The sequence below is a fragment of the Euleptes europaea genome, chromosome 2, assembly GCF_029931775.1.
Source record: "Euleptes europaea isolate rEulEur1 chromosome 2, rEulEur1.hap1, whole genome shotgun sequence".
NCBI lineage: Eukaryota > Metazoa > Chordata > Lepidosauria > Squamata > Sphaerodactylidae > Euleptes > Euleptes europaea.
Window position 1 is genome coordinate 99,745,012 of NC_079313.1, and position 24,498 is coordinate 99,769,509.

At 46.1% G+C, this 24,498-nt stretch overlaps 2 protein-coding genes across 2 annotated transcripts in view; both read right to left on the reverse strand.

The window, feature by feature from the left end:
* BCAS2 (BCAS2 pre-mRNA processing factor) overlaps positions 1–24,498 on the reverse strand; it is a 124,978-nt gene that overhangs the window by 21,564 nt on the left and 78,916 nt on the right. The window lies entirely within an intron of this gene.
* Positions 1–24,498, reverse strand: part of DENND2C (DENN domain containing 2C) — a 34,878-nt gene that overhangs the window by 6,074 nt on the left and 4,306 nt on the right. The window contains exons 4-13 of the mRNA XM_056867488.1: positions 24,007–24,177; positions 17,223–17,319; positions 16,700–16,744; positions 10,718–10,905; positions 6,011–6,120; positions 5,093–5,162; positions 4,542–4,619; positions 3,446–3,586; positions 3,084–3,232; positions 775–952 (exon numbers count right to left, since the gene is read on the reverse strand). Coding sequence (XP_056723466.1) covers positions 775–952; positions 3,084–3,232; positions 3,446–3,586; positions 4,542–4,619; positions 5,093–5,162; positions 6,011–6,120; positions 10,718–10,905; positions 16,700–16,744; positions 17,223–17,319; positions 24,007–24,177 — 1,227 coding nt within the window. The remainder of the gene's footprint in view (positions 1–774; positions 953–3,083; positions 3,233–3,445; positions 3,587–4,541; positions 4,620–5,092; positions 5,163–6,010; positions 6,121–10,717; positions 10,906–16,699; positions 16,745–17,222; positions 17,320–24,006; positions 24,178–24,498) is intronic.

Consider the following 24,498-nt stretch of genomic DNA (forward strand, 5'->3'; position numbering starts at 1 on the left):
GCTTTTGGACAGACAATAGTATAGTATAGATTGCATTCATGCATCACTGGACTGTGTGCTATTGTTTCACTACAGTAATCCTTTGCAAACCTTGTGGACAAGCCCACCCAGTTGCAAATGACCAGTACAACACAATAATAGTGAAATATCTAACAATGTGCAATATCTAACAATGGCCCACAGACTGGAAATGCTCAAATTACCTTCCAATACCAAAAAAGGAGCTGTCAAAGCCACATAAATCCTGCCCATGATACTGACTTGTGACTGACAATTCAATAACATGCCTGTGTAGAGGTTCAAGTAGATATTACACTCTTGTGGAGTGTTTTGGGTTGTTGTTTTTTAAGCCTTGTGTGGCTGTTTTGAATCTCAGGGAAGGCAACTGGGGAGTGGGTGTTTAATCCTTTCCACTTGTGCCTCTTCCATGATTGAAACCTCTCATCCCCCAAAACTGCAATTAGCTTTATGGGAGGGAAAAGCCGGGCACAGCCCCTGTACCTATCCCCACCCCCTAACTCAATCTAATTGCAGCTTTAAAGGTGCCATTAAAAACACTGAAGAGGCATGAGAGAAAAAGGCTCCACACACTCTCTTCCAGCAACCTTTCCCCAACCATCAAAGCAGCCGCATGAGGGCTGCTAATTAGTCTTCAAAACAAACCAGTCTTGCAAACACCACCACCACCCACCAGCTTCCTCTTTTCCAATCCAATGTAGTCCAGTGGGACCATCCCCTCTCCTTGATTTCTCCCCTCATTTTCCCAAATCTTACCTCTTCTATAGGCAGATCCTGGAGTTGTGTTAAGGAGCAGGAGAGGATGCCAATCAGGAACGGGGTGGGAGAGCAGACAATGTCTATCATGGAATCAGGCAGGACTGGGATATAGGTGTGTTGCCAGGTAAACGGGTATAGTGTTGCAACCACTGAATGGCCACATTTCGACAAGGTGCTGTGTGGAGAAAAGATGCTTGTCAGTATACGAGATCCCCGGATAACAAAAGCATCCCTAACCTAGAGAAAGTAATTCAGACTAAGTCCCAAATAGAAGAGAACTCACTTTGTATTTTCGAACATGCCTCTTCATTCTCAGAAACAAGAAGAGCAATGGAATGTACAAATATCGTGATAAGAACAGTTCTTCTGCTAAGCACAGCTAAAAGGTATGACGATGTCTTCAGCTATAGCCCAACTCTCAAACAGGGTTGGATTCAAACCTCACTTTGAATCCTACTGGAACCAAGGGCAGCTGCAGATATTCTTAATATGGATATATGCCATAATGTGGAGCTCCCTTTAAACTGCCTATACCAAACACATGCCTGGGATCATGTTGTCAGAATATACAGAAGAAGTACATGCTAAAAACATAATGTATAAAGTGACCCTGACTCTGAGACATACTCCACAGATGTGAAGTCCATATAGAGGCCAGGGAATGACACCTTGGGGTTGTAGTGGATAGCTCAATGAAAACATCGACCCAGTGTGCCACAGCAGTAAAAAAAAAAGGCAAATTATATACTGTAGATTATTAGGAAATTGATTGAAAATAAAACAGCCAATATTATAATGCCCCCATATAGATCTATGGTGCAGCCTTATTTGGAATACAGTGGGCAGTTCTGGTTTTCCAAAATACTAGAACTCAAGGAAACCCAATGAAGGTGATGGGCATTCAGGACAGACAACAGGAAATACTTATTTACTCAACAAGTGATTTAAAAATGGAATTCACTGCCAGAGGATGAACTGATGTCCACAGGCACAGACAGCTTTAAATGGGAATCAGACAGACTCATGGAAACAGGTGACTAAAGGGAACCTCCACATCTAGTGCCAGGAGGCAATATCAAGGGAAAACCTCAGCCTCCATGCCCTGTTGTGGGTCCTCCAGAGTTACTGTTCGGCCACTGTGTGAGACAGGATGCTGGACTAGATGGACCACTGGTCTGATCCAGCAGAGCTCTTCTTATGTTCTTATACGTATAGGTTGATCTGTGCATTCTGAAAGAATACAAGGTACAGCTTTCTTGCAGCTATACAATACATAATGAAGGCAAGGGATTGCAAGAATGAATCCTCTCTTATACGAAAAATACCTGACCATGGAAAACCAGCATGTCAAGGATAAGGGATCTAATCTAAGGTTGCTTCCACATGGATATTTTTCTCCAACTTTACTTCCAGTACTTTTTGGGGACATCCATACAATGTCATCCTGTAATTGTCCACTTCCCAGATTTTCCCTGTACTTGGCAAGCTTTTTTCCTAAATTCACTTTATTATAATCTTTTCTGAAAGAATGCAGTCCAAAGTGCTATCTGTATGGGAAAGCACCCATTTTTAAGGGTCCTGCCCACATCAGCGCCATTTTTCTTCAGTCAGCTTCTCCCGGCTGCCATTTTACTAACCACATCACCAGAGGCCATTTTGAGAGCTTAAATCCCCTGCACTATAATACAATGGAAACTACTGGCTTTTTAAAGTGCTTGAGAGAGAAAATACAGGGTAAATGGCAGCTGATGGTGGAAAGCATGCAGAAACTGCATGTGTGGATGCCACACTGCCAATGCAAATGCCTTTGCATTTGCCGTGTCCATTAATGCAAAATGGAGAATCCTCAGCCTGTAGCAACAGCATGGGTGGTTTTTCCCCCTAACATGCTAGCCTTCTAGGTGCAATTTAGTTTATATGGAACAGCGTTTAAGAATACCATCTCACACCAGCATTACAAAGAGTTATCCATGTTACAGTAGCCCAGTTGCCCCTTGGGTTGAGAAACTGCTTCAAGAAGGGGACATAGCCCTTTCCTCACCAAGCATTTCCCTGCTCCCTCCTTGCAGTATTCTACCCTTCCTCCACAGAGTTTCAAATATGAGTTTGTAAAAACATATTTGAAAGCCTAACATGGATAATGCCACTTGGGTTTGATGCAGTTTAAACTGGAGAGTACTAAACCTGGATCAGCATAAAAGTCACTACACACAGAATGCGTAAGTTATTGTGGTACACAGGTTGAGAAATGAATGAAAATCAGGATTCTCATCAATCAGAATGAGGGACTGAAAGATTTATCTCACCTTAAATTGTCAGCAACAAAGATCACTCTCCTTTCCAGCAGGAGAGAAGCACAGACTTGGATCAAGTGAGAGACACTGAGGCACTTAAACAGACATTCAAAGTCCACATGCTCCAGCCGGGAGTCTAGTGGACGGCAAAGTTCAATCACCTAACAGCAAAGGGATAAAAAAGAATCAATAACAAGGACTGCCTGAATTGGGAGTTTGTGTGTGTGTGTGCGGGGTGTGTTCTTGAGGGGGGGAATCTGGTAGGCGCTCCCAAGACAGACTTGACAAATTCAAATCTGTGTTCCAAAAGACAGATTAAAAAGGTATCACCCAGCATTTGTTATGATGCAAACTAATCATGCCTTTGCTATTACCTCATTTCCTGCACCTGGCAGGAAGCTCTTCACCGTGATGGTGCGCCCAGGAGCAGGGAATGGCGCCTCCATGACACTGCGCATGAATGGGTGCACCAGGGCCGGGGACATCTCACGCCGTTTCTCCACTTCATCCAAGATCTGCACAAAAAGAGCTTGCTGTTACTGAGTTGATTTTTCTTGGCCAAAATTCAAGGAGGCAAAAGAGACTGAAAACAGAATTTCTATGCACCATTCTTCACACACATATAAGTTGTGATTATCAAAGGAAAGGCCAGAGAGATCTCAACCTTAAAAGAGATGATTACCCACTGGAAGACTGCTATTTGGGGCAAGGAGAGCAAGCCACGCCTCTCACACGCACCCAGGAATTCATTACTAATCAGTCTCTTAGCAGAACATGCCTCTGAATATGGCTTTTGGGCAATTCCAGCAGGGAAGCCTTGGGAGACCTACATGGGTTATGTGGAAGCTCCCCAAAAATACAGGAGCATGCTGCTCTTTGTTTGAGGGGAAATCCCTAGGAGGAAACAGCCAGCACTGCAACAATCCACACTACGGATCTCCTTTACCACAAGTAGTAAATGCTCAATCAATGCACATGTGTCAGTTTGGCAGAGGAGCTGAGCTTATTTACAAGTAGGAATGCGAGACAGTGCAGATATACATCTTAGAACTACAACTGCATACAAATCTTCCGCTGGGCTGCTAATTCATGGTATCACTTTGGAATAGGTTACAACAATATTACAGCATAATTTATTCTCAATTCCCAGTCTGCAGAACATACAGAAGACAAGACAGTGTTCCCTGCAGCCCTCCTCAAAATACTACCCCTTTCTTCTAGAAAGAGAAGAAGTGAAAGCAGGTTTTAAAAATACATCTGATCAGGTCACTGCTCACACCCGCTCTCTGCAGAATGAGGGAGTGAGGTCTGCCCTCAGTGAACTTCTGCAGTCATAGAAGGTTGATTTTTCTTGCCAGTTGAAAACTGCCAGTCCTATTTCCCACATCCCTCAGACTGTCACCAGGTCAAATGTGAATTTTAAGACCAAAGGAGTCACATTTACTATGAAGTGAAGGGCAATTCACTCACCTTAGAGAAAAGGTTGAAGCATCCCAGGCGGCTCACCATGCAGTACACCTCAGGTAGCCGTTTGCCTTTGCCTTCGGGCTGAAAGGCAAAAAACAATGACAGTAACCCACCAAGCCTAGCTCACCACATGGAACAAGCAGTATGGCCAAAGCTTCCCACACTGGACCTTTTCATGCCTTTCATTTGCCAGGCTGAAGCATTGTTCGTATCTGCATGCTGGTTAACGTTGGACTAGGATCTGAGAGACCCAGGTTCGAATCCCCGCTCTGCTATGGAAGCTTGCTGGGGGACCTTAGGCCAGTAACACTTTCTCAGCCCACCCTACCTCACAATGTAGTTGTTTTTTATAATAAAATGGAAGAGGGGACAACAATGTTATAAGCCACTTTGGCTCCCCACTGGGGAGAAAAGCAGGGTATAATTATCTGAATAAATAAAACAAGCTGCTAATCACTGTGTCAGCCCACAGGATTGTGGGCAAGCAGGCAGGCACCCTTCACCCACAACTGTACAAATTCCACATCAGTGTAAAAGACAAGGGTGCCACCTACCAGAAGCTTCTTACAATATCCAAACCAGCGGCTGCCATCTTCACCCGTCAGTACGAAGGAAAAGGTTTCACTGGACACCAAAAATAATTTGTCAGATTAGCTGAGCAGGTGGGGCAGGAGTTAGCCTATCTTGCAGGGGGGGCCTACCCCCTGGCTTTGACAGGGCTGGGCACCGACAACTCTGCTCTTCTCCCATTCCCACAGGGGGGATTTTTCAGAGGACTGGATGTTTACAGCAGATATCTCATCAGCTCCCTGCCTCACAAGCTTCTCCACCCTGCTGTAAATTACAACCTCTGACAGCCAAGGAATGACCTTCTTACCACACCCTGTCAAGGGGTCCCACTGGGGGAGGAGGCAGGATGGGGCGTTTATGCCACAGCAACTCCTAAGTCATGGTGACATAACAGGACCCAAGGGACAGGAAGATCAAAAAGTAAAAGAGCAAATTAAAAGATCAAAACTGTGGAGTTTTTTGGGGGGGGAGTTTACTCTCAGCAAAGTTTCAAAAATGCAATTTCTCAGGCTAGCCGAAACCGCCCCCTATCCAACCCCCACTCCCTGGAGATCAGGGAGCTGCAAAACTGTGTTAAAAGGGCGACATGCAATTTCTTCCTTAGGCGGGTACACAAATAGTTCCTTTACTTAGACACAGAAGAACTGTTTTCCTTCCCCTGCTCATATTGAAATGAATGTTGGTAGTCTTTAAGGTGCCACTACATCTTTGTTTTAGTTTGATATAAAGGACTAACACAGCCACCCCTTTGTAACCGGCCCCTGCAGCCTTCTGCAGCTCTGCTTGTCATCCCTACCCCACAACTTCAGCATTCAGTCCTCAACAGAAAAGTTGCTCTTCATAGCTAGCAACTGCCCCTCAGGCATCCTGTTTCCCCTCAGAAGACAGAGGAAGTTACCTACCTCTTGGACTCTGATGTTGGACACCAGTCTTTGGGGTCAGGGAAACAGAATTTGGGGATGACCTTCAGCCTCTCCTCAGCGTCCTTTGGCTGCCGAAAGGGGTGGTCAGGCTGCAAACGGAACATATGCCATGTCAAGGTACTGGCGGAGACAGGGAGGTCCTCTCTCTGTGTGCTCAACAAGCCAGGCAGAGGACAAGATGGTACAGTCCATTCTAGCTAAACTAAAGTTTCATACCCTCATCAGGTTTCACCCTCCAATAATTTTGTATGTGTGTGTTTGTCAGGATCTTGTTTTCATATGTGCACCACACAATTCTCCTACCTGGGGCTCTGGGTAGACGTTCCAGAAGTCCAGATTTGTGACCCACTCAAGATTTGTGATCCACTCATGTTCTGACAAAACTGCTTTGCAGGGCATCCTTTCAAGCCTGAATGGCTGCTGCTTTGAAAAAGACTCCCCGTCCACCACTGTGTGCCCTGTGGTTCATTCAGAGATGGAAACACAATGGCCTCTCTGGATTCCAGCCCCTGTAAAGTTGCACTGCAACAGGAAGGACGTGAACCTACTATGGAGGGGCCCTCTGGGGCCCTCTTCCTTCCTTGAGTATCCACTGACCCAGTGCCAGGGACATTGAGGGGGATCCAGTGGAAGCCCTGGTGGGTCACAGAGGCAAGCTGGCAGAACACGTTGTCAGAGGTGCATCTTTTTCTGAAGCAGCAGCAAATATTTGCACTGGAAAAGCTGCCCTGTAAGGCAAGGCTATGAGCCCTGTGGCGCAGAGTGGTAAGCTGCAGTACTGTAGTCCAAGCTCTGCTCACGACCTGAGTTCTATCCCGGGAGTCAGTTTCAGGTAGCTGGCTCAAGGCTGAATCAGCCTTCCAGCCTTCCAAGGTCAGTAAAATGACTACCCAGCTTGCTGGGAGTAAAGGGAAGATGACTGGGGAAGGCACTGGCAAACCACCCCGTAAAACAAAGTCTGCCTAGGAAACGTCGGGATGTGACGCCACCCCATGGGTCGGGAATGACCCGGTGCTTGCACAGGGAACCTTTACCTTTTAAGGCAAGGCAACACCATTTTCTCAGCTTGGATCATGGATCTGGACCACTGAATGGGTCTAATCAGATGTAAGTATACAGTTATAGGTTCTTATAAAGGGACACATGGAAAATGTCACATCTGCCTAGGCCCCTAGGCAGGACTGTCACTGTTTCCTGGTGCAATAATCTCAGCTTCACCATAAGGGCATGCACATCAGCTGTGGCTCACTCTTCCATTCCTACCATCGTCTTAATTGTGGACCACACTGCCTGCTCCCATCTAGCCCAATTTGCTATAGAAACCAGAGGACGTTTTTTGCAAGAGTTGGAATTCACTGCAAAGTCTGCACAAGGAAGTGACTGGCAGGTTGTTTTGAAACAGCACTATTCTGGGAGTTGGTGAAAGTCTGTAATCACTGTGGTCACGGTAGAATCGTTGCTCCATAATTACTGGGGTGCTGTTTCCTACTGAAAGACCCTCTTGTGCAAATCCTGTTAGTATCCAGCAAAACATTCCCAGGCAAACCAACTGGCAGACTGCCATCCACTTGGTCAGCAATGATACAAAGAGCACACAGTCACGTGAGGCGTTGCTCATGGTGTTTCCTGCGTAATGTAGGCCAACACATTCCCCTCCCTGTTTTTGTTATCAACAGCAGCCTGGATGAAGTCAGCAGAGCTCTGGGATTACAGTTAAGTTAGCTGCACTTCCTCTCCTCTTCCACCCCCAGCCATGCAGCTCTAAAAACTGGCGCGTATTTTCCTGAAACAAATCCAAGGTTCTTTCCTGGCTCTGACTATACCATCGTTCAGATGCAGTTGCTTCAGTCTGTGGACACAATTACACATTACACATAAATGTGTACAACCAAAGACTGATAGCTGCTTTTCCTTGGACGATTAGACTTTGGGAGCAGGATTTGGAGGTGGGGGAGAGGATGCTTATTCTCTAACCCTTACCTCCCCTCTCCAAATTACCTCTTCTTAGAAGATACTTTTTCCACACCAGAGGCTCCAAATATGTATTTGATGAAATAAGCACATTTGGAAAAGCAACATGCAGTGGGAACTGCCACGGTGGTATAGGATCTAGGAGACCTGGGTTCAAATCCCAGTTCCTCCATGAAGTTTGCTAGATGAGCTTAGGCCAGTCATTCTCTCTCATTGTAATCTGTCTCGCAGGACTGTTGCAAGAAAGGAGAACCACGTATGTTGGCCTGAGTTTCTGGGATGGGGTAAAAATGTTAGGGTGGATAAAGGGATAGATGGAATGTGCACAAACACAAAAAGTACAAAAGCGCCTAACCAAGCTTTTGTTACTCATATTTGTGCTTGAGGATGCTGATACAAGATGTGGGCAAACTCTATCCCAATCATGTCAAACATATCATCTAGTTTGGCCCACAGTTACCAAAAAATGTAGATTAGAGCAGGGTATTTAAAAGTTATCCACAGATGGCATTATACCTCATGTTAGTTATCTGCAAATGTTCTGAGTATGTGCTGGAGATGTGAACAGCAAAATGGTTCCTTTTTCCATATGCAGTGGGACTACTGTTTAGTAAAAGAATACTGGAAGAACATACCAAACAGGATACGTGACACTGTAAGTATAGATATATTGCCATCTCCGTTAATATCCTTGTTAGGAAATAATACAAATCAGCTTCCTCAAAATCAGTAGTGTTTTGTATTTCATCTAGCGGTGACAGCTAGAATGGTATAAGCTCACGGATGCTATCAAAGATGGAGATATGGTTCTGCGAACTGTAGTTTGTCATACTAATAAATAAGATCTTGATGCTGAAACAAGAACCGCTAAAGAAGATGCACACCCAGAATTTGTTCATTCATCAGTAGTCTCCCTTTGCTGAATATTGGAACAGAAACTTTCCGTCAGAGCAATATAAACTGGATATAGGAAGAAGATTTGGACTTTATAATTTTTATTAGTTTGGGGGTATTTTTAGTGTATTTATGTAAACGTTTGTGTATGGTTTTGCTATTTAAATAAAAAAGATTAGATAGATGGATAGACAGATAGTTCGGCATGTCGACAAACACACCCTTCTTCCTAAACTGGAAAAGCAGCCACTGAGCTTTTGTTACATATATTTGCGTTTGAAGATGCTCCTAAAAGGTGTGGACAAAATCAGTCCCTGCCCTTCACACCACCCACACTATGGGCCCTAAATATCAGTCCCACTAAATTCAATCTCTTGCATATTACTGGGATTGCACCAGAGATAAACAGAACATCGCCAAAGGATCCATACATCAGATAGGTACACCTACTCCAGCGTGGAGTATTTTAGGGCTGGGGGAAGCCTAGTTCAAATCTGTGATCTGTTCACTGGGAGAACGTAGGCTAGACACTCTCCCTTCGCTTATAATCTACCTCACAGGTTTGTTGTGAGGGTAAAACGGAGGTTGGAAGAACCAAATACAGTGCCCTGAGCTCCATGGAGCAATGGCATGATACAAGTATACTAGACAGATAGTTACACCTGTGCTTCTATTAATCCTAATGCATATACTGCTGTGACATAATAGTGGCAAGGCTGCAAAAATCCTGCTTGCACATAATAAACAAACAAGTGGGTGACCCATAAGGATTTGCTGGGGGGGTTCATTTTCCCCTTCCCCACTATTTCCTCTTTTGCTTCCCTAAAAGTTCCAACTGCCTCTCCCCTTTTCCTGCTTCTTTTTTTTCTTCCCACCCATCAGCTGGCTTACCTTTATCTGCCCCCACCATCCTCAGCTTTCCCTCCTTCCTTCCCCCAGCAGCGTCTCCCTGGGAAAACTCTGGGCAAGTTGGGCCCAGTAGCACAGTGGGGAACCTGCAAGACTTGCATGGGGTACTTCCTTTGTATGCCCTCCCCACATTATTTCTGCTTTCCCTCCTCATGGCAGCCCCAGTATTCTCACCTTTCCCTGCTTTCTTCTCTGCTTTACACCCACCAATCAACCTACCTTGTATCTGCCCCCTTCAGCTATATTTATTATGTATTTATATCCCACCTTTCTTCAGAATGAGGACCCAAAGTAGCTTAAACCATTCTCCTCTCCTTCATTATATCCTCACAACAACCCAGTGAGGTAGTTTAGCCTGAGAATGAGTGACTGGCCCAAAGTCACCCAATGAGCTTCTACAGCACCCTGGTAATTCAAGCAAGCATCTCCTAGATCCAAGTCTGAAAAGGGATAAAGAAAAGGGGGAATAAAAAGAAGGAAAGCCTGAAGGAGGAATGGAGCCACACACTGACTAAGGAAAGCCCAGGTGCTTAAACCATTTCATTTGAATGAGGATTGCCAGTAACATGTGCACAGGCTCACACTGGAGAACCCATATCCTAATTAGTTCTGTCATCCACCCAGAGCAAGGCCAGATGATTCCTCTTCAGGTTTTCAACCTGATACTAAATCTGTAACAAATCTCTCATCTCTCCAAAGTCAGACACTTCATCTTTGTAGGGCTGAAAGACCACAGACAAAATTCAGAAACCACGCCAAGAGCCGAGTAAAGACAAGATGCTCCACAATGTTTCTTGTTCACCAATTAAAAGACAGAATTCCATTGAAATCTCCCTTCCCTCCTCCTGTCACATCCCACTGCACACCAAACCATATAACAGTAGAGAATTTAAACAGCTGCAAGCAACATACCTTGCTGGGAAACTGCTGTATAATCTGTGGGGTGTATGTGGCTTCTGACGGCTTCTTCTGCAATGACACCACTACAAAAAGCTCAAAAAGCTGCTGTTCCTGGAACTCTATGAGGTCTCGCTCCAGCGTCTGGTAATGGGGGTTCCTCTTGGACTGAGCCTGAACTTGCAGCAGGCGCTTATGACGACCTATGGGAGACAAACCACTCTGTGAGGGATTTAACTTTAACAGCACATATTAAACAGAGTCACAGGAAACAGCATGGCCTCCATTTAACAGGAAGACAGTGGGAAAGGCTAAGGATTTGTCCGTTACAGATCAGTGGTGGAGCAGGACAGACAACCCCAGCCCTGCACAATAGAAACTCATGGTTATGTTGTGAACACAGTGACAGCTAAAAAACAAAAAAGTAAGCTTAACAGAGCTATATGGGTTGCTTCCATAAGTGTTTTGTTTCAGCTAGGTTCTAAGGGCCAAACGACACTTTCGGGTTTTTAATGAGTTAGGTACGGGTTTCTCAGGTTCTCGGCAGCCACACAGCAGCTGTGGGGAATGGCTTTTAAAAAATTAAGGAGAGCCCAAATGGGCATGGAACACCGCCATGGGGAGAGGAAGGGCTCCTGCCTCATCCCAAAATGTTTTCCTGCATGTGTGGGAGTTATTTCCCTGTTTCTGCTGCTCCATGTACACAGAATAGTCCACATGGAGATGCAAAAATTGGGGGGTGGGACGCCCAGCACTGTTTCCATGCTGGAAAACAGCTTGGGGCGAGGCAGGAGCCCTTCCTCCCCCAACAGCAGAAAGTTCTGAGCCCATTTGGGCTCTTTACTTTTCAAAAGCCATTCCCCATAGCAGTTGTGTGGCTGCTGGGATTAGGGTTGCCAGCTCCAGGTTGGGAAATATCTGGAGATTTTGGGGGTGGAGCCTGAGGAGGATGGGGTTTGGGGAGGGACTTTATAATGCCATAGAGTCCACCTTCCCAAGTGGCCATTTTCTCCAGGTGAACTGATCTCTGCTGCCTGGTGATCAGTTGTAATAGCGGGAGACCTCCAGCCACCACCTGGAGGTCCTCAACCCTACTGGGAACTCAGACCCAACTTGTTAAAGACCCAGAGTGAAATTTGGCCTTAAAACTGAAGTATATATGTGGGTTGGTTTCCCCTGCTTTGGTCTATTCTTTCTCAAACCAGCTTCAGTACAATCTTTCCAGAAAGGTAACACTCAAAGTAGGTTTGTCCACCAGGTGCACAGGAAGGTGCAGATTTCCACATGTGCCACCTACATCCACACCATTTTCCCCTGTGCCTGCCATTGTCTCCCCCACATACCCCAAGGTAGTAGTATAGATACTTCTGATTTAGAAAAAGGCAAAAACCCCAACAGCAGAAATTGAGGGCATGACAGAAAATGGAGGAAAGAACGGAATCATCTCCATGTGGAAATAGCCACAGATATGGGAAGATGTTTAGCAATACATCCTAAGTAGACAAACACGACAGCGCCAGCAAGCTGGAATATCTAGAACTGGGACCGAGCTGGTCTCCTCCCTCCCACCCTAGTGAATTAACACAATCTGAACACACACGGCGCTGCAAAAGAACAGCAACGACATTGTGGCAACTGCAATGTCACAGGCTTAGCGTCCTTATACCAAGTAAGGCAAATCCATGGTTTTACGTTAGGCTGGAGTGCACCATCTCCTCTCCTACCTCTAGCATCAAGAGAGGGTGCTTTCCCAACTGCCTGTATAGCACTGCGTGCAGGAAGGAAGCCAAGGAAACAGCATGGCTAGCCATATGCTAATGGGCACCGCCAGTGCATTACTGCAAAAGGCTACAAGCAACTCTTTGCTCTGCCAGGTCCCAGACATGGAGAGCAGGAAATGCTGGTGTGTCCAGAACCCTGGCTGCCAAACTAGAGCAGATGAGTCATGGCACAGAGCCAGTTTGGAGCCTGTTGCTCTCGTTGTTCCTCCAGTGTTTACATGCAAACCCAGGATAAAAGGCCAAAACTCGTTATGTATAATCTCACTCTAGTTTCTCCTTTTCCCAGCTAAGGGCGTTTCATAGTCTTGCAGGAGTCTACGGACTACAGAAGTGACTGGGCTGCAGCCCTAGCAAGCAATTCTCAATGGGCAACCCTGGAAATAGTCTAAGCAGGAATGTGACCTGGAACAAAAGGGCAGATTTCACGTTTTGTTGCAAGAATAAGATTGCCAGCTGGCAAGGGGAATACAGTGCCCTGTCTTTTTAACAGTGGTTTAATGAGTGGAAACGGGTAGCTGAAGCTTTTCATGGCACGCAATTAAATAACCTCACCCGATGATTGCTTGCAGATCAAACTGCTATTAAAGGGACAGCTAGAGGGACCTGTTTAAAAGTTGGCAACCCTATGAAGAACTTCATAAGTTATTTCACAGAATGACGGAGTTGGAGAAAACCTCAAAAGTAATCTATTCCAACTTCAAAGATTGCCTAGCTCTGACCCTTTTCTGCTTGGACAGATGTTCATACAGTTTAGCCTTCAGAGAAGGAGTTCCACAGCTGGCCTGAGAAATTGATTCCATTGTTCTTACGGTTAATACACACACACACCACTGCCAATGCTACATCCAAGTACTCAAGCTCACTCCCTCTCATTTTCCCTTCAGCAATCTGGTAAAACTCTTGTTGGTTTTCTTTTAGGACATGCTTTTCAATTCCCAGCTCCCACTGCCAAGCTGTGGCCAAGCAGAGTAGGTGGGTTGATGTGCACACAGGCCAGCACTGCCAAAAATGCCCAACCGGGAATGAGTGGGTAGGTTCAGTTTGGGCATTGCAGGGGCTATCTTGCCATGCCTATACAGAGGCCCATAGTTGCCGGTGCAGGCTGATGATGTCACAGGCACAGAGCAGCAGCACCTGAGCTAGGCGAACCAGGACTGCTCCCTCTCCTTGGCCAACACTTGGCAGAAGCAGCTAAGTACTGCATGGACTCCCACGGCTTTCTTTTTTATGCCATCCTTTCAGTGGCGTAGCGTGGGTTGTCAGCACCCGGGGCAAGGCAAGTAATTTGCGCCCCCTAACCCGTGGATTTTAGCACTCGAGTCTCTTCCACTAGATTAGTTAAAGAAACCCTTACCCCCTAAGCACATGTATTGTTTGTGCTGATGTAATTAAAGTAAAATGACTGAACCTGGGGCCTTCGGTATACCAAGCAGCTGTGGGACTTGCAAATACCTCTGTACTTAATAATTTGTGTTTAAGAGGTGTTTGGAAGATGCAATACAAACCTTATGCCTGCTTGTCTTTGGGCCATACTCCTCCTGTGTTGTTTAGGTGGAAAGCAGCCACTGGCTTCCTTTTGGGACTTCATGTACCCCCCCCCCATTCATTTTCATATGCCCAAAACATATATTTACTGTTTACTGATATGATGCTTGCTATACACCTCTGTGCACATCCTGGCCACAGGAGGCAAAGATGTATAGTAAATTGGCCCATGCTGCAAAACTAAATTAACTGTATACAATTCAAATTCACCAATTAGTAATAAGTGGAAGATGAGTTTGAAAAAGAAAAGTCCAGGAGGCAATTCTCACTAAGCATCAAATTCTAATCCACAAGTGGTTTCTCTAACAATGTGTGTGTGTGTGTGTAAAGTGCCGTCAAGTCGCAGCCGACTTATGGCAACCCAGAGGCCACTTACCGGCATCATCTTCGCCCCGAACCGCATTGAGGCGGGTGGCGCCGGCTCCCACCACCCGGGACCGAGGCGGAGACCAACGGCCGAGGCCTGGAGGAGTGCGGCGGCCTCGCGTGCCCAGGAACCTGTTGCAGGCGGCGCTCCCGGGCCGGTGGGACGGCCCTCGCGGGACCGGCGCCTCTCTCAGGGCCCAGCGCCGCCCCGCGCCCTTCAGCTTTGTCTCGCCTTCGCCCCCCACCCCTCCTTCCCCGCCGCCTCTGCTCGCCACAAACAAGACGGCCGCCGCCCTCCAGCCTCCTCTGAAACTCCCCCCCCCCTTCCGCTGGCCCGGCAGGGAGGAGCTGCTGAGTCCCACCCCCAAGGTGGGCTGGGCCGGGTGAGGCCGACGCTGTGGGCTCCGCCGTGCGGCCCTGCCTCAGCGGCGAGGGGGAGGGAGATTAATGCCTGAGGCGGCCCTGCCGTGAGTTGGGGAGCGGGGCCGCGGCTTTCCCGCCCCCTGGAGGCCTGCTGAGAGTTTGAAAATGTTATACAAAAAACACCGCTTTGAAAGGGTTTTTTGGATACCGCGGCTTATGAATGGTTGGAAGACGTCTTCACTGCAGTGAGAGAGAGTGAGTGAGTGAGCCAGGCAGGGGCAGAGAGCTGCGAGTGCGCCCCCCCAGATGTTGCGCCCGGTGCGGCCGGCCCCCCCTGCACCCCCCACGCTACGCCACTGCATCCTTTCTATTCTGTGTATTCTAAGAGAGTAGCTTTCAAAATTCTGGCCCTTGGGAAACTTTCTGAATTGATCTGTGTGCCGTGGAATTCCAGTGTGTGCCAGAATTTTCTAGAATGCGGGGAGAGGGGCAACTTTTTTGAGCGCCTTGGAATTTTGAGAGGGGATAGTGAGCACCACTCCAAGATGGCTGCCACAGGAGGTGGAGCCAAGACAGAGGTAATGCTGGTTGGGATGGCGGATATTCTACAGGGATTGAATCCACTGGTCCTTAATGGAATGACTTTTTTTTAAAGAGCAGGTTAAAAGCTCAAGGGTGCTCATGAATACCGCTTGCTGTTTGAAAAGCAGCCTGGCATGGTGGCCCCTTCTATCAGCTGCGTCCGATTAGCCAATTCTCTCATTACCTAGAATCGGCTGATCCGGCCACGCTGATCCATGCTTCTGTAACCTCTATGCGGGGCTGCCCTTGAAGGCAACCTGGAAACTACAACTGGCCCAGAATGCAGCATCCTGGCCGCTGTCAGGGGCTAGCCACTGGACACATACGTCGCCCTTTTTCAAAACAGCTACATTGGCTGCCAGTCCATTTCCTAGTTCAATTCAAGATGCTGATGATGACCTTTAAATCTGCTGGTCAAACGACTGTAAATAAACTAACTATGACCTTTACAGCCCTTCACAGCCTAGGACCCACATATTTGAAGGACCCTCTCCTTCCATATGTCCCTGTGCACCAACTATGGTTGTCAGGGAGACATCCGTTAACTATCCCACTACTTAGGGTGGTCCATCGAGCATTGACCAGAGCCCGGGCCTTTTCCGTCAGAGCTCCACGTCCGTGGAATGTGCTTCCTGAAGAGGGGGAGAGGGCCATTCCTTGGAGATCTTCAGGAGGCGCTGCAAGTCCTCTCTGTTTGCCAGGACTTTTAAAGAGGTCTGAATGGCAGGCATCTTTTAAGGGAAGGAGGGAGGAGAGGTTTGAGGTTTGCTATTTTATTGTAAGCCTCCTTGAACCATGAGGAAAGGCGGGATAGAAATATTTTAATAAATAAACCCCCAAAAGGCTTGTGCAGGATGCAGAACTGACAAAAATGGCTTCCACAGGAGGCATAGGTGAACCATATGCCTCCCTCCTCATTTTGCAAACAAACAAACAAAAACCCACACACAGAAGGTGAATTAAATTAAACTAAGGAAAGCCCAAGGGGGAAGGAGGAGAGAGCAAGAGAAGGGAGGAATAAAACAACGGAAAGCTAAGTCGGGTATGATCTTCACTGGGATCCTAGGAATACAATCCTCACACCAAATGTTTAGCACAGATGGCCACCAAGCAAATTATACCATCCTAGAGCCTGGCAGGCGGTCTCTAAATACTCAATGAGAGTTCACAAGCAAACCGCAGTTGTGCCAATCGGTCAAATGGTTCACAGACCCTCGAAATCCCCATATAGCATCAGGTGCCAAAGCTGCACATAGTCCAGCCATTCCCAGCATTAAGTATGCCAGCAAGTGCTTTGGCACCCGTAATTATGTCCCAGGAACGGGCTCAGCCCCTGTGACTCACTCGCTCACTCACTCACTTTTCGGCAGATTCTCTGGTTCGCTGTCATACCCATTGGTTTCACCTGAAACAGAAAGTTTCCGTCAGCATTTGCCACCTGGGTGGGAAAAGGGCGTGCTAGAAGGCAGCTGGCGACCTATCATGAGCCTTTGACGCCAACAGGTGGTCATAACTGCACCGTCCAGCAAGAGCACTTTTCGCCGAGCAGTTGGTTACGACACGCACATACTCTCTAGCTATTCAATAAAGCGAGTAACGTTCATCTTATAGTTCCAGTGAAGCATCTGCACAATTGTGCAATACAAAGGACTGAGGGAGGATAGAGCACTGTAATTGTTTAATCCCATTAGGTAATTTGACAACCCTGATTTGCAGCATACAGATTAACTAGGGAGCTGCTATTTGCCAAATTAGGGAAATTTATGTACAGCCCATCAATATATGTAAGTTTCCTCTACAGGAAACTCCCAGAAGACATCTGTTTGACAGGAATGGTGTGGACACTCAGGGGACACAAGGACCTTGGTAACACACATCTATACCTTTGGCTGGAGAAGCTTCTTTTCCTGTCTGAGCCACCAACTTCACCTTCTTCTTCCCTCGTTTGGAGTCAAAGATCTCCTGTATCTTCAACACAAGCTGAAACCCAAATGACAAAGTGGAAATCAATAGAGCCTCACAAGTCCAAGCAAGAACCACAAAGCCTGCTAGGCAATTAATATACCTGTTTCATGAAGAACTATAGCTAGGAAATATGATATGGGTTATTATTAACCCCATGGTGCAGGTGTACCAATTGACCCAAAGAGCAAACCTTGAATAATCTGGTTTCTGGAAGCAGCATGCAAAAGCACTATTTGAAAGACACCAAGTGGGTGCTCTGGACATACACTCCAAACAGAAGTCGGATTTCAGTGCCAGAAGTGAGAACTATGAACTACCAAACAAATTGGGGACACAGCACTTCTCCAAATATTATAGGGGATAATGTGATGGTTGCAACTATAGAGACCTGCCCAAAGGCACCCACAACTCTTGGTAGAGGTACTCCTAGCCTCCTTAGGCTCCAAGTAGAGTTTCACAGCAGAACTTGGCCTAGCTCTCTAACTGGACATAAGCAAACCTGTGCAAATTTAAGGGTATAGGGATCTGCATGGATATAACCGTGCCTTGGAACAAAAACATGTTCAGTATTCCAAAACTGAGTTTCTCTCAAAAAACCCACAAAAATCTCCATGGAAAAGCAACAATCAAACCTCCACTATTATTATTGCTTAAAATACATTTGGGGGTACAGCTTTGCTATTCTTATCTCTTATTCTCACAACAACCCTTTGACACAGTGAGTTTCTGAAAGCTATCTTAAGAAATCTACAAGCAAAAATTTTTTAACCTAGGTCTCCTGTGTATACATTTCCATTCCTCAAACCAGTGCTAGCCTGTGCCATTATTTCTCTCTCTCTCTCTCTCTCTCTCTTTAACTTCTTGTATCTTGAAAATGTGTGAGCTCCATCCCTCCAGAACTGATGCATATATCTGCCAAAATAAAAGGAGGGCCATGGTAGTTTGTAGAAGCAAGCTATCCTTATCTGGGGACTGGGATGTCTAGATGTGTCTAACATGAACAAAGCGCTTAGGCAAAGAAGCATTGATCCTGTGGGAAAAGGACACCTTCTGGAAAGCTTTTTAGAAACCAAAGAAGGGCTTTATACAAAAACACCCAATGGTTCACGTCAGGACGTGTGTGTAGGGTTGCTGACTTCCAAGCAGGCCCCGGTGATGTTCCAGAATTACAACTGATCTCCAGACTGTGGAGATCAGGACCATTGAAGATAACAGCTGCATTGGAGGATGGTCTCTGTGTCATCGTATTCCCTATTACTATGTATGGGTGTGAAAGCTGGACAGTGAAGAAAGCTGATAGGAAGAAAATAGATTCCTTTGAAATGTGGTGTTGGGGGAGAGTGTTACGGATTCCGTGAACTGCCAAAAAAACAAATTAGTGGGTTATAGATCAAATCAAGCCTGAACTGACCCTAGAAGCGAGGCCTACACTGAGGCTATCGTATTTTGGTCACGTCATGAGACGACAAGATTAACTGGAAAAGACAGTCATGCTAGGAAAAGTTGAGGGCAGCAGGAAAAGAGGAAGACCCAACAAGAGATGGATTGACTCAATAAAGGAAGCCACAGCCTTCAGTTTGCAAGACCTGAGCAAGGCTGTCAAAGCCAGGACATTTTGGAGGACTTTCATTCATAGGGTCGCCATGAGTCGGAAGCGACTTGATGGCACTTAACACACACACTCTGTGTCATTATACTCCACTGAGGTCCCTCCCTGGAGACGGCAACCCTACTTGTGTGTCACCCCAAGGCTTGAAAGCCCCCACCAGCTCAGTAGAGGTCATACCAATTCTCCTTTGTCTATCTTTGCATTCAGAGCCAAATATTCCAGTTTCTGTGGAAACCTTAATGTGATAGTGTATTTATAAAAACTAATTCATTTGTGATGCAGGGGGAATTATTATTCATTTCCTTGGGACAAATCTGGACTTGCTTTGAGCAGGTTTGGCTTTTAAAGGTAGGGTTGCCATCCTTCAGGTGGGGCCTGGAAATCTCCTGGAATTATAACTCATCTTCAGACTATAGAAATCAGTTCCCCTGGAGAAAATGGCTGCTTCAGAGGGTGAACACTATCGCATTATACCCTGCTGAGGTCCCCCCCCTTCCCCAAGCCTCACTCTTCCCAGATTTCCAGACATTTCCCAGTGGAGCAGGCAACCCTAGTATAAGGCAAGGTAGGGACTGTTGTAGCACCCAGTTGGTGTGACAACTGCTTGATTCCCTCTCTACTAATGAAAAAGGGGTCATTTTAATGTTCTCAGCATCACGAGCCTCTTTGCAAGAAAACCAGCAGCAAGGGATACCCAAGCGTCTCCCACAGTTGATTTCCACATTCTCAAGACCAGTCTAAAGGGAGAGCTCATGGATCTGTCCCAGAGAAAATGAGGAATAGTTTGTTCTCACAGGTCTAGAAGGAAGGAAAGTTCTAATGCTTGGAGAACCGGATGGGCAGAGCAATCAAAAGGACAACAGGGTACCAGATTCCTGGGCAGGCTAATCAGCTACTGGATACCCCTTGCTTTGGCTGACCGGCTTCTGTTGTTTCCATAGAAAGAGCCACATGCTCAAAGCGAGTGCCATCAGCAGCCCAACCCACAAGAGTGTCAGGCAACTCAAGCCACAGGCAGGCTGTGAGCTCTTTGCCTCAACATGTTAAGTTCCAGCCTGCTGACACTCTGGTCTCCTGCAGAACTGCTTTCCTATTCTAGACACGGCATGCCGGCCATGTTCCCTCTTGCCCCGGCCTTTAAGAATGCATTCAGCATTCCAAGCAAAGGCAACAGGGTGGGGTCCGCTTGTTCCCACAACCTCAAATAATGCAGAAAAGCAAACACTAGAGACACCAGGTAAATCCGTTCACAGTCCCAACCCTTTCTCTGACCTCAGCAAACCCAGCAGAGGCCGGCTCACAGAGGAAGAAGGGCTTGCAGAGATCCAATCCGCCACCCTCAGGTCAGGCAGGAACACAAGGGAGTGCAGCTTGACCTTAGGCCACCACGGCCCTTATGCAGGAAGTGCTGAGTTTCCTGCATGAGCTTCCTTCTGCCTGTCTTCCGCGCCCCCCAGTGCTTTCCCAGGTCCAAGATCTGCTGAACAGAGAGCCCCTTTGCACTTTAAATAGCTACATCAGTGTTTGCTGAGATAAACTTGTCACAACATGGCCCCCAAACAGCCAGGAACACAGACCAGGGAGCTTCTTAGAAAATGACTAGGGTGACTCTGAAGATGTGCATCTTCTCTTCACACTTTACACTATAAACTGCAACAAACAGTAGTGGGATTCAGCCACCGCACAAAGCAGCTCCAAGGCTCCAGAAGAAGTTGCCGGGAGCTACAGATGCTGGAGAGCACAGGCTTTTCAGCTGGGGTTGATGAAGATACATTCCTGCCTCATTTGGGCCTCCGTCCAGCAATCGCAGCCAAGTTTTAGGAGTTCAGGGCGAGAGAATAACATGCGCTTCCTCTCTCTGTAAATTACTCCCACATTTCTGGAGGTGCTTTGGGGGTCTTGAGGCAAGATCCATTTGTCTAAGGCAGGACATTCAGAGTGGGACATTTCATCATTCCTCCTGGCTGGGTGGGTGTTTATGATCATCTTTGCATACTTTTGAGAAATGCTGATGTGTAACATTTGGAGAGGCAGTTAGCCAGGCCAAAATGCTTGCGTTCCCCTCTACACACACATACACACAATTCCCTTTGCAGCAGCAGAAAGAATTCTTGCGGAGCTCTCCGGCTAGCTCTATCCAAATAGGTGACAGAACTGGGAGTTCCTATCGCTTAAGTTTTTAGCTACACAACAGTGCATCTTACTATATAAATTGTGGTTGCTGTTTTCTTATTGTAGGACTGCTTCTAGAAACTGTACATGAATATGTGCATTTATCTGCGTGGTGCTAGACGTTCATCTGAACGTGCAGAAGTCGACCCAAAGGCACCTAGAGTCCAATTCCTCCGACACATGGGGAGCACAAAGCCAATTCTCGCTCCTCTGACTACCTCATGCATGCATCTCCGTTACTCACTCACCCACGGGAGGGAGCGGCAGGAAACGCATCAGGAAAAATATATTCAAGTTTTAAGAAGCAGGCTCATTCCTAATGAGCTGTTCAGCAGCATTAAGCACAAAACAGTTTGGAGGTTAAATGTTCACTTGAGAATTAGCAGATTCAGTGAAAGAAGCTACACAAATCCAGGGAGACTAAATCACCTCAGGATCACATCGAGTCTCTGCAAATATCATTAAGGCACCTTCGTGCCAAGGCAGAGGTTAATTTTCAGCCTGAAGGAGGACTAATTGTATATTAATTGCATCTTGCTACATATTGCCTACTTGTCAATAAGTATGAATGCAGAAATATAGCATTCAGATAAACAAAGGGGAGGACTGAATGCAAGCTGAAACCCAATTTCAGCTATTCTTCTTGTCTTTTGTTTTTAAAACCTCCCTTTTCTATTTACAACAAGATTGTCTTGAATTCTAAAAAGGTATATTAAATAGTTCCACATAGTATAGATTTACAACCTAGAATTAGATTATAATTACTGAGCATTGTGGGATGAATGTGGTATCCAGCTTTGTAAACCAGACACAGTACAAAGGAAATCAGTGCAGCATTGAGCACTCCAGTGAGCTCCTATTCCATATCTGGTGACCATTTCTTTAGCCTATGCCAGCATCCCTGCTGCACATTCACTTGACTGATGCTACATCAAGCCTATGTAGGACAGCGCACAACTGAGATAATCGAGAGTATGCTCCCAAACTATGAACTTGAATAGGAAGAGTTGGTAGCTATAGAAGAAAAATAGAGAAAAGCTTGGCAGAAGATGCCCAGCATAGTGGGAAATGGCAGCCACAGGGAGCTGAGGCAAGGAAAGTGGGAGGGGGGAACTCCCACGTCGACACTCCATTGCTAGGGTGCCAACCTCCAGGTACTAGCTGGAGATCTCCTATTACAACTGATCTCCAGCCGACAGAGATCAGTTCCCCTGGAGAAAATGGCCGCTTTGGCAATTGGACTCTATGGCATTGAAGTCCCTCCCCTCCCCAAACCCCACCCTCCTCAGGCTCCACCCAAAACAACTCCAGGTATTTCCCTATCCATTGCCAGCAACAAGAGCCATGCGGAGAACTGTTGCCATCTGGAAGCATCCAGAGTCTTTTACCCATCTCGATTTGAAACCTAATTACATTAATACTGTTTTGTAATTAATATCTTTTGATTAAATAAACATGTGTTGATTATTCAAAATCTAAGAGTCTGACTTTGATTTCACTGATCATGAAAAGCTAAACTGTAGAACCTTTTCATGTAAACAGTAGAGCGCTCACCTGGCTTTCCCAAATCTACCTTTGTGACTCGAAACTATAAAATCAACTGGCTCCTTATGCAATCCAAATTCACCTCTTTCATGTCTACATGATCCACATGTTGCTGGCTTTCCCCCCTGGTATGGTTTGTATAATATGGCATAGCCTGCATGTATGTTCTCCCCTCCCCCAAAAAATTATTTTTTGAATGTCAGAATTTGCTACAAAGTGCTAAATCCTGTACTTGTATTTTGTGTACAGTCCCTTCAATAATGCCAATCCAGTGTCAAATTCCAAAATCCAATCAATACCAACAGGAAGATCTTCTGCTTCCACATAAAGGAAGTCAAAGTAGTCTTTCTGTGATTGGGAGGGGTAAAGATGGAACACCCACACTATTGTTTGCTTGAAAACAAAATTTGGACAGAGGAACACAGAAGCTTCCCTTTCAAAAAATGAAATAAAAGAGCATGGGCAGTGAAGTAATGGATACAGTACTGGTCTTAAGGTACAAATCCCTTATTTGCCAAACAGTTCACCTTGGGCCATTCTCTCAGGGCCTAACTATAAAACGTTACCCTCTTGTCCTCCCCAGATCCACCATGAGGGCTTTCAATCAGATGTGCCTTATGAGTTTATGTATTTATTTTTATTCTGTGCTTAGAAAGCAATTCAGATAGGGCTGCAGCACACAGGAAGAGGAGACTTAAGCCTTCCCGCCAGCACTGTTCTTCTGACCTGAAGTGGTCCTGGGGAACCACTAATTGCCCCACTGAGGAAACCTGCATGTACTGATGGCTATACATAAGGCCCCTCTCTACATGCACCATAATAATGATTTGAATGGGGCCCACACATGCCTGGGAATTGAGTTCCGAACCCAGAACTCACATGGCACATCTGATCAAAATTCCTCATGGTAGACCCCAAGAGGATGCAAGGATAATAATGTAACATATAGTTAGGCTTTAGCCTAGCCTACTTCATAGAGATGTTATGAAGATAATGCAGAGGAGGAACCCATGTACGCTGCCCTGGAGTGTATGAAGGGTGGGTGGGGTACATGCTTGATAAATAAATAAATGAAAACTATATGAAATGGCAAGGCAGAAAGAGGGGATAGATTTGCTGATGTTCTCAAGGGCTGTGGCTTTTGAGCCATACTGACAGAGTGGAATAAGTAAAGAATTCAGAACTTGAAAAATAAAATGCTTTTTTAAAAAGTTTGTAAAATGACATTGCAGAAGAGGAAAATTTTGTGTCACTTGCTACCAGCAGAGTGACAGGCACAATCCATTAGGAATTAGTGATGTTAGTGGCAGGCCGACTGGGAGAAGAACTGCATTTTCCCACCAACAAAAGATGGATTTTTTAAAATCCTTCCTCACCCGTGGAAGATTTTTCCTCTTCCTGTTTCCAGCCTCTCCTGCCTTGAAGAACTTCCATTCGGTCAGTGTAACGGGTAGAGTTGTGTCTTTTGCCAGCTTCCCACGCAGGCAGATCCGAGTACTCTTTAACTCCAGGGTTTTACGATGAAGGAAGTGTGGTTTGGGGGGAAGCTACACAAAAGGAAATGAAGACAAGAGAATGACAACTTTACTGTGAAATTGATTCCAACACACCTCATCAGGACAGCCAAATAAAATCAAAGAGTTTTGCTAATGGGGACCAATTGCAATACATTACATGAAAGGTCTGTGATATATTTGATAAATATATAGGCCACCTCCCTGGAGACCTGCTTGATGTGCTCACAAAGTGACCAGATCTTCCACTGTGTACTTGAATCTTAAAAAGCATCCACCTAGAGAAGAGTGCTGATCTGAATTGGGGCCATGGTGCCGGGGAAGTGTGGTGAAATCTTTCCCCTCTGTGCCCTT